Genomic DNA, 10430 nt, shown 5'->3' with positions numbered 1-10430 from the left:
CAAGCAATAAAACTTTGTAACTTGCCTTTAGTACACATACTGGACTTTGTCCTACAAGCTCAGACTCGCTGTGAAATGTGAGGCGAGTGTCAAATACAATCCCGCTTCCTGACAATGAACAGCTCAAGGCAAACATCTGGAATAGGATTCATCTAGATTCAGGTTTGATTTTTCAGTTTACATTATTATGCAAAAACAACTCCATATTGTTCATTTTCTAACTGCTTCCCGAGATGATCTGAGCGAACTAAATATGTTTGGATTCTGCATTTTTTACATGATGATAAATGCATAATTGATACTTCATCAAATTTTAACATAACAGAGGCAATTACTCTAAATGCAACATAAAAAGCCATACTGCAGTTTGCAAAATGGGGCAGACACCTTATTTTTTGGAGTCATATCCTTTGGTCTAATGAGACCAAATGTAATTGAGTATAAAAACCATCGTTAAACTTGTCAGATAAAAGAGAAAAAGCTTGACAAATACCTTGCCTTCGTCGATTCCAAGTAAATTCTTTTAGAAGAGGGAAGAAAATATCGAGTGGAAACTCTTGAATTTTAAAACACAAATGGTTTAGTGTACTCTGTCTTAGATAAAATGGTTGGCTTTTAACCCTCCTGCAGTCTTAGGAGACATGGTCCACTGGACCCATGAGCTTTTCATTATGTGTGCAGTCCAGCAAGGTTTGACCCCCGAATACACTTTTACAAGGTTTTTCTTTGTGTGTCGTTTCGGGAACTGATTGACTGATGGGACGACACTTAACCATTGTCTGACGGTGACATCAGCCGCACTCCTTCTGGGCGTCCTGATAACACCGTGGGAGGGTTTTATGATTGTTCTTACCATTTGTATCTGAAGTAAAGAAATTTGATACGTTATCCCCTCTTTTAAAAGTTCATCTGCTTGGCATAAAAAAACCTTTTTGTTTTTCCTTTGCAGAAAATGTCCAAGGCGGTCTCTGTATTCCTGGCAGTCCTCTGCTGTCTGGTGCTCAGATCCTCTTACTGTAAAGGCAGTAAGATCCTGGTGTTGCCTGTTGATGGCAGCCACTGGATCAACATGAAGGTTATCCTGGAACAGCTTCACTCCAGGGGTCACGAAATCACCGTTTTGCACTCCGCCAAAAGCTGGTATATCACCAATAGTTCTTCCATTTACACCTCAATTCATATTCCATCTTTCTTCGATGAGGCAGACAGGAGCATTTTCATGAAAATGCTCCTGGATGTCATGGATTGCCGTGGCCATCCTAATTTTATACGCTCATTTTGTCAACACAATTTGCTTACATTGATGTTAAAACACAACCATAAGAGTTTGGCACGATTGTCTAATATAATTTTAGAGGATGAAGTGCTAATGAAGAAGTTAAAGGACATGAAGTTTGACCTCATGTTGACAGATCCTGCTTTCCCTTTAGGGGTTATTCTGGGTGGTTATCTCAAGCTTCCAATGGTCTTTAATGTCCGCTGGATCAATAATGGAGAAAGTCATCAATCCATCGCTCCATCTCCTGTCTCCTATGCACCTGTATCAGGAAGTGAACTTCATGATCAGATGGATTTTCTAGAGAGGACAAAGAATATGTTGCATTATCTCTACAATCTTTATGAGTTGTACGTTGTCGTTAACCCAGCCTACACAGATGTCTTCCAGAAATACTTCCCTCCTGGGACTGACTTGGTGTCCTTGGAGCTCTCAGCTGATATCTGGCTTTGTAGAGGAGATTTTATCTTTGACTTCCCTCGGCCCACCATGCCCAATATGGTTTACATAGGGGGCTTCCAGGGCAAGGAGGCCCAACCTCTGCCTGATGAGTTGGAGGAATTCATGCAGAGCTCTGGAGAACATGGGGTGGTGGTCATGTCACTGGGAACACTGGTGTCAGCTCTGCCTCATGGGATCACAGAAGCCATTGCTGCTGCTTTTGCTGAGCTCCCTCAGAAAGTAATTTGGCGCTTTGATGGTGACAAACCTTCATCTTTGGGAAGAAACACCAAGCTGGTGAAATGGCTTCCCCAGAATGATCTCCTGGGACATCCTAAGACTAAAGTCTTCATAGCCCATGGAGGAACCAATGGCATGTATGAGGCCGTCTATCATGGTGTTCCTGTTCTGGGTTTGCCCCTCCTATTTGATCAATTTGACAACTTACTCCGACTGAAAGTTCGAGGAGCAGCTAGGGTGGTGGAGGTCCGATTGCTGACCAAAGACAATTTCCTGGAGGCTCTAAAGGACATCTTGGAGAATCCATCTTACCGTGAAAACAGCCAACGTCTCTCTCAGCTACACCGTGACCGACCAATGTCTCCAATGGACACAGCCATCTTCTGGATAGAGTACGTCATCAGGAACAAAGGAGCCGCCCACCTGCAGTCCGCAGGCTTCGGTCTGCCTTGGTATTCCTACTTCTGCCTAGACGTAGCAGTCTTTGTATTGGCCATAACTGGAACCTCCATCTGGGGTTTCATCTTTGTCTGTAGGTTACTCTGCTGTAAGAGGTCCAGCAAGAAGATCAAACCAGAGTAATTCATCAAAGATACTCCCTCATTCAACCACAAGAACTGTTAGAACGCCCCACATTTGGAGGCCTTAGTCCTCGACGCGGACATCGCGGGTTCGACTCCTGGCGACCTTTGCTGTATGTCCACCCCCCTCTCCTCGCCCTCTTTCCTGTCTGCCTACTGTCACAAAAAATACGAGCCCATAGTGCCGCAAAAACTCTTCGGAGAAAAAAAAGAAAAAAGAAAAACGAGCCACCAAAGCATCAATGACGTCTTGTTGGTCTCAGAGTGACTTTTTCGACTAAAACAGTGACTAGTCCAGACATTTTTTAATTCAAGAGATGTAACTATGATAGACACACATCTGGAGAAATCTATTAAGACGAGTCCTGATTTTATACCAAGTCTTTATCATGCTTAGATTTAGATGAAAACTTTAATCTCAACATTAAACCATAACACCTCATTAGATTCCTGAGGGATCAGTAAATTTAATTAAATTGTGTTTTGAGTGTTCATTTGCTCATTATTGAACTATTTACTTCTTAAGTGTAAATATAGAAAATAAATTGTAAATCTTATTGTGCTTGTTTTTTTTTTGTTTAATTATTTAATCATTGTGTGGTAAGTTTGATTATTAGTAACTGTAATTATTAATAGTTGCTTCCGTTGATTCTTCTTACTTTCTCAGCTAAAATGAAATTATCTTTGTTGTTTTAAATAAATCCTGAGAATAACAGGAAATCTTTGTGTGTTATATGCTCCCATGCAATGATTAGTCTTTCTGGTGTTTAAAAACTGGACATGGCCAATTATAAACAAGTTATTGAGATCCATTGTTGTCCCTAATATTCCAGGAAATCAGACTGTTTGCTCCTAATTCAGGCAGAAATCAGCTTTCTGACCTCAGTTTGCACAGCTTTTAGAGATGAACGCATCTAATTTTAAAGTCATCAGGTCAGGAAAAGATAATTAATGATGAATTTGTTTACAACGCTCAAGTTTGTACAGTTTATGAAGGGACAGAAAGACTTAAATGCTATCTATATGAATTAATTATAAATATAAGTACAAAGTGGCAGCAACTGCTGAAAGACTACTACTAGAAACGGTTTATCTTGCTGTCGCCATGCCGGGTTGGACTCGAGGTGGAGGTCACATTCAGGTGGCTTCCTGTTTAATCGTGTTTATGTCCGACTGCAGGCTGAGCGAGGTTCACACCGGGGAACAGAGGGAGCTGGAGACGGGTCGAAAAGTCTCTCAGGACTTTCGGCTCACTAGGTACCAACTGGGGTTATTCAATAAATCAGAGATCTGTGACATTTAGAAGGAAGCAATCTGAATGGCCCTGCTCCCGTTGAATCTGCGTGGTAAAAATACAGCCGCACACTTATTGTCTCAATAAATCCATTCTCCACTCAAACAATTTCAATTGTCTGGGATGTTTTTCCTCCTTTTGGTGAGAAAAATTACTCAGGACAGAAATTTAGCTCACACAGTGTCTATAAAACTCTGTTTGGGAGCTAAAAATATTCATAATTACTGCTTTGTTCTCAAGCAGGTTGAACATTAATCGATTTCTGAGGTTGGACACAAACACACCACAGCTTTCATTTTTCTATGTTTCATCAGTCTGAGTTGGGTAGTAACTACTTACATTTACTCAATTACATTTACTTGAATAGTTTTTAGGAGTTTTCTTTATTATGCCTTACTTCTTACTTTTACTTGAGTAATTTTATTATGAAGTGTCACTGCAAAAACAAAATCTTACCTAGTTTCTATTGGAAATATCTTCACATATTTAGAATTAAACCAAATTAACTTTGAAGTAACTTTTCAGCAAGAAATTTGAGCTTGTTTTAAGTTTTAAAAAATTCTTAAAAGGGACCTTATCACACCGAATTCACAATTTGTATTTCCATTTGAGTCTCAGCTGCTTCTAAAAGCAGCACCGGCGCTACAAAGAAACACCCAGCGTTTTTTGGCAATAAGTTTATGTGTTCTGATGTTCGGAAAATGAGGCATTTCAAAAACCGTCCCTACTGTCACAGTCAACAGGTACCGTGCCGTTACCTAGCAACCCACGCTGAGCTCCAACATGTTTGGTCGCCTGGTTTTACTGCTGGAAAAGGCAGCAGCCATTGTTGTTGACTTATCCAGAAACCACTTGCTGCATTCTTCTTGGTTGTGCAGGGGGCTCCACTTCTGCTTTTCAAAAATGTACGGTTGTATAATTGCGCATTTGCGTTTCGACTCCCACGGTTACACTCACATGCAAGTGTAAACAGTGAGCAGTGAGGGGACGTGGCAAGCAGCAGCTAATTTGTATTTAAAGCAACAAGAGGCTCTAAAACGAAACTGAATAGACTAAAATCTAATTATCTAAGAATGATTTTACGCAAAACCTGTAATATGCTTGTTTTCTATAACTCCTAGACCTACCCTAATCTGTTCAAAAAAGCATATTAGGCCACCTCTTGAAACAAGTTCCTTTTGCTGAAAAGTTACTTGCAAGTTAGTTTAGTCTTATAAGATATTTGTATCTTAGTTTCTTAGAAACGACGCCAAAAATGCTTGGTAAGATTTTGTGTTTTTTCAGTGAGGTCAGGATGTCTCAGCGGTCCACCTTTGGTGATTGTGACTACAGGGTGGCAGAGAAAAATAGAGAGAGCGTATGTTTTTGTTCTGATGCAGAAAGGCGTTCTCCTGCCTCAGGATGTTGCCTTTAAATCTGAAGAAGTGAGCTTCCTGTGGAGGAAGCGATCACAGAATAGACAAGGCCCAGGCAAGGCACCGTGTTCCCAGCGTTTCTCCGGCTCAGGTCACCCATCTGCAGAGTGCAGGACTCAGACTCTGACACAGAGCTGTGGGAGGTGAGTGGAAACTATTGATATTTATTTCTTTTCATGCACCTGCAAGTATCAAACTATCTACACTGCAAAACAAACAAAATCTTATCATTTTCTTCTAGTTTCCAGTGTAAATACACTTGAAAGGGGATAAAACTAACATACGAATAATGCTTGAATATTGATGAAGAAGTACTATTTCCACTGGCAGATTTATAAACTTATGACCTGGTTGTGTCAAACTGTCTGCACTGCAAAAACACAACAGTCTAGTTTCTAGTGCAAATATCTTTTTATACTTAAAATAGGACAAAATTAATTTACAAGTAGCTTTTCAGAAAGATGTAGGAGATTGTTTTAAATCAGTAATTGTTCAATAATGATTTTTAAAAATTACTAGTTAAACTGGCAACACAGGAAAAATGTCTTGCTCTAAGTGTAAAAATCTACCATTGAACTAGCAATTTTTCATCAATATTAAGCAATTGTTGGCTGAAAATAAGATTATATATCATGCTGAAAAGTTACTTGTAAGTTAATTTTGTTTTATTTCAAATGTACTAAGATGTTTGCACTTAAAACAAAAAAATTATTTTGTAAGATTTATGTTTTTGCAGTATAGATAGTTTGACAAATGCTGGTTATAAGTGTAGAAATCTGCCAGTGGAGATGGTACTTTTTGATCAATATTAAATTATTATTGACTTAAACATTACCTTTTAGTTAATGTTGTCTTATTTTAAGTGTATTCATACTAGAAACCAGAAAAATATAGATAAGATTTTGTGTTTTTGCAGATACTTTAACAATAATTGTATAAATCTGCTTATATGACTCAATAATATGAAACAATTATTGACTGAAAACAAGCTCATATTTCTTATGGGAAAATTACCTGTAAGTTTTTGTCCTAGTTTAAGTGTATTTACACTAGAAACCAGCCAAGAAAAGATAATATCTTGTATTTTTGCAGTGTAGTGCTCACAGTGTCCTCTTTGCAGGATTTTTATATTTGTGGATGGATCCAGGAGGCTTTTTGAAGATGTTTTTTTTTTTCCTATGCTGGGTGGATTTATGAACATTTCAACATGAATGTACTAAGCAGCTTTCTGCCTTGAGTGAGTCCGTCGTCGTCTCCAGTGTTCCATGTCCGGACCTTAACCAGCAGAGACATGTCCAATGACACCTGCAGCCTCCCTCTGGACACAGACGTCTTTGCCCTGACCTGTGTCTACAGTGTCATCTTCTCCTTGGGCCTGCCCAGCAACCTGCTGTCTCTTTGGGGCTTGTACCACCTCGGTCGCTCGGGTAGCGGGGGCTGCCAGCTCGTTTACATCCTCAACCTGCTGCTGTCGGACCTCCTCCAGCTGCTCACCTTGCCCCTGTGGATCCTCTACCTGCAGGGCGCCCACCGCTGGCCCTATGGCCGGCTCACCTGCGAGCTGGTCGGATACGTGTTTTACGTCAACGTCTACGCCAGCGTCATGTTCCTGTGTCTGATTGCCATGGACCGCTGCCTGGCCATCGTGTACCCGCTGAGCAGCCGCAGGGTGCGGACAGTGAAGGTGGCGGCGGTGCTGGGAGTGGCAGTGTGGATCCTAACCTTCCTGTTCTGCCTGAGCGGGTTGCTGCCGTCCGTGTTTGACTCTGAGCGGCAGCTGTGTCTGGAGAAGTACCCGGTCAGCCCCAGATACGCTCACTTTAAGATCATCACTGTGCTTCTGGGTTTTCTGCTGCCATGTACCATTCTAGGGTAAGTTGGTACTTCTAGTTATGGTAACAGTGAGTTTTCACTGTTTCACATGTTTCTTATGGCTACGTTCACACTGCAGCCTGAAGTGACCCAATTCCGATTTGACGAGGTCTTTCACACGTCCAAATATATGCGACTTGTATGTGATCTCCAGTGTGAACTTCTAAAGACATGCACAGTAGAGGAGCAATAACACCACATAGAGCATGCTCAGTGCTTCACAAACTGCCATAAAAAAGAAGAAGAAGAAGCAGTGCTCAGTGTTTGCAGAAGTAAACATGGATGGTAACTTATTGTTCGACCAGAGCCAGCACCGCAGCTTAATCTTTATCATAGTCCACCACGGTTGTTGTTTGTCTTCCTGCTTGCGCGCATCAGGACGCAGGATAGTGACGTTTGTTGAGTATGAATGACGTTCAGGTCGGATGAATGTGACCTGGGCGAACAGATTCGTTTCACATTTGAAAAAATTATAAACGTATCGGATATTCAAGTGGCCTGGGTCGCATTTGAAATAAATCTGATATGTTGTCAGACTGTCACGAAAAGATCGGATTCAGGTCCCTTTAAGGGAAAAAATTTGAATTGGGTCACTTCAAGCTGCCTCTACTATCACTTTTAAATGACTTTATTCTCTGTAAAGTCATAAAGTATGATTTTATAGTAGTATTAAGTTACTACTATAAAGTATGACTTCATAAGACTCATAAGATTATCGCAACACAATTTTATTCTTTTAATTTTTATTTCTTGTTCTGATAATTTCCTTTTTTTATATGGTCCTAATCCTCCGTCAGCAAATATCTCAGTACACTTCAATAAGACTAAACTAATAAATAAATAACTTTTAAGCAAGATATAAGAGCTTGTTTTAAGTCAATGTTGAATATTGATAAAAAGTGCTAGTTCCACTGGCATTTTTTTTTACTTATACATTCTGACTTTATTCTTGTAATTAAAAGAAATAAATCTTATCCTGCCCTGGCCCTAATATTCCATCATAGTGAGTTGAATTATTAGTTTTAAATAAATAAAAGCTTTAAAACACACTTGTCAATAAGTTGATAGCCCTAGATGTGCTAACATCAAACCCAAACCCCAAAATTTAATATTTTAAAGCCAAAAATGTGATTATTTGATAATACATTTATTGTCCAGTCTAAATTAGATGCTTAAGTTTGTTTTTTTCAAACTGGGATTGTGTGAAATAGTTATGATCAGTCATCTTATCTGCAGCAGACAGCAGCACTCACTTTATAAAGTAATTTTATGACTTGTAGGCCACATCTGGCCGTTAGATGTCCTTCAGTAGCCACATAAAAATATGAAATTAAAAGCTACGTTCCTCCACAAGTACACTAATGTCTAATCATCTCACCGATCGACCCAGAGTCAAGCTAACCGCTAATCTGTTGTCGCGCCCAAGCTAACAGCTAGTCATAGTCAAGCTATGCAGAAACAAGCTAACACCTGCTTAAAGTTTAATAACTAACAGGAACTTATTTTTAAGCTAATTACTAAACAATCATACACAGAGGTATGCAGAGACAAACTAACTATTGAGCAACAGAGCTACTTATTGTAAAGCTAACTGCTCGGTTATGCTAACAGCTACGTGGAGAGCTGCTAACTCTCAGCAAACAAAACAAAGAAAACTTCTCCTACTTTGTTTTTAACACATTTCTACTCTGTTTAGACAAAACTGAACTCTATAAACATTTAGGCAAATAATGTATGATTTTATTTGCACCTCAAGCACAGTATTTTACACTCTAATATGAAAATGAATCCGCAAGAAAGTTTCTTTTTCTCTAACCTACTGCACTTCTGTGTATAAAATGGCTCATACCATATTCATTCAGTCAAAAACAGCACATTACAATTCGTTTTTCAAAAATATTCACATTAGCAATAGTAACGAGGAACATAAACAAAATGATATAAAAAGGACAAATAAATGTTTTTGTTTGTTTGTTTCACTGTGTACCTGGAGAAATGTTGCTGTTTTGTATGACAGCGTACTAGGCAGTTGAATATTTTCTAGAAAAAACAATAAAATTTCTGGATTGAAAAGTTGAAAATTTGCTAGAAAAAAAATCAGAAATTTTTTGATTAATCTCAGAAAATTTCTAGAAAAAACAAGAAAATTTCTGAGCCACTTCTCTGGTAACAAAAAAAAATTATATTAATCTCAGAAATTTTCTAGGAAAAGATTTTTGTCACAGATTTAGAAGAAACTCAGAAAATTTCAGATCAATTTCAGAAATTTTCTAAAAAAAAAAAAAAAGAAAAACAAGAACATTTCTGAGTTTGAAAATTTGCTAATTCGTTAGAAAATCTCAGAAATTTTTGTATTAATCCCAGTTAGTTTCAAAAGTTGATCGCTTTCGACTTTTGGAACTCAGAAACCTCTTAAAATTTCTGGATTTATTTGCAAAAGTAAAAAAAAAAAAGCTCTTTTCTTGTTTTTTTACATTGTCAGAGCTGTATGCTTTATGCATTTAAACAAACAGGTTCATGTCTGATCTGAATCTCTTCTTCTCCCCCCAGCTACACCTCAGCTCACATCGGGGTGACATTACGCCGGTCTCCATCTCTCTCCAACCACGAGCGCTACAAAATCGTTGGCATCCTGGTCGTGATAACATTCAACTTTATTGTAGTCTTTGGACCCTACCACCTGGTAGGCGGATACAGGTTTGTGTCCCTGTTGGAGACCGTCGAGCCGTGTCTGTTTGAGCAGTCCATTTTCTACGTCTACCGCCTTTGCTACGGCCTGACCAGCCTCAACACTTTACTGGATCCCCTGTTTTACATCTTCCTCTGCCCTGACGCTCGGCTAGAGCTGCAGAGATCCCTACCCTGCCTGAGAAGAGGACAAAAAGGCCATAAAAACATGAGCATGAGCACCAGATGTCACCTGGACAAACAGAGGGAGAATGAAAACAGACATAGCAACTTTGTGACAATCTAAACCGGACTGAACAGGTGTAATATCAGAGCAATGGCGCCATCTAGTGGAAAACTGCTGCTGTTTCAGTATCCTAATGAAAACATGAATATGCTCCAGTAAAGTACAAAGACTTGTGGAAGGATTTTGTTTGAATTTTACCTCCAACACATTTATTTAGACTGCAGATATGCTTTTGACTAGATTGGAGGATTTTGTCTTTAAAGCTACAGTACGTAACTTTCATAAATATATATATATTTTCATATTTGTTAAAACTTTCACCATGTCATGACAGTTTGCTATGAGACAGATAATCTGTGAAAAGATCGATCTCCTCCACCTTCTCCATGACCAACTA

The 10430-nt window shown here is 39.1% G+C and overlaps 1 protein-coding gene and 1 pseudogene across 1 annotated transcript; both read left to right on the top strand.

The window, feature by feature from the left end:
* Positions 1–72: 72 nt before the first annotated feature.
* On the top strand, positions 73–3095 carry LOC102217888 (annotated as a pseudogene).
* Positions 3096–5213: 2118 nt separating this feature from the next.
* LOC102217637 (G-protein coupled receptor 4-like) lies at positions 5214–10357 on the top strand. The gene is made up of 3 exons (XM_014474464.2): positions 5214–5390; positions 6368–7119; positions 9670–10357. The coding sequence occupies exons 2-3, from the start codon at positions 6539–6541 to the stop codon at positions 10091–10093; spliced, it is 1005 nt and encodes a 334-aa protein (XP_014329950.1). The 5' UTR covers positions 5214–5390; positions 6368–6538; the 3' UTR covers positions 10094–10357.
* Positions 10358–10430: the final 73 nt, after the last annotated feature.

The sequence above is a fragment of the Xiphophorus maculatus genome, chromosome 14 (genome assembly GCF_002775205.1).
Source record: "Xiphophorus maculatus strain JP 163 A chromosome 14, X_maculatus-5.0-male, whole genome shotgun sequence".
Lineage (NCBI taxonomy): Eukaryota > Metazoa > Chordata > Actinopteri > Cyprinodontiformes > Poeciliidae > Xiphophorus > Xiphophorus maculatus.
Note: the sequence above shows the minus strand (reverse complement) of the source record. Positions and strands in the feature narration are given on the sequence as shown.

Bases quoted from the DNA above. Each gene is read 5' to 3' on its own strand.
- LOC102217637 (XM_014474464.2), top strand. From the start codon at position 6,539: ATGTCCAATGACACCTGCAGCCTCCCTCTGGACACAGACGTCTTTGCC. The intron at 7,120-9,669 runs GTAAGTTGGTAC...TTCTCCCCCCAG, and splicing joins CTGCCATGTACCATTCTAGG to CTACACCTCAGCTCACATCG.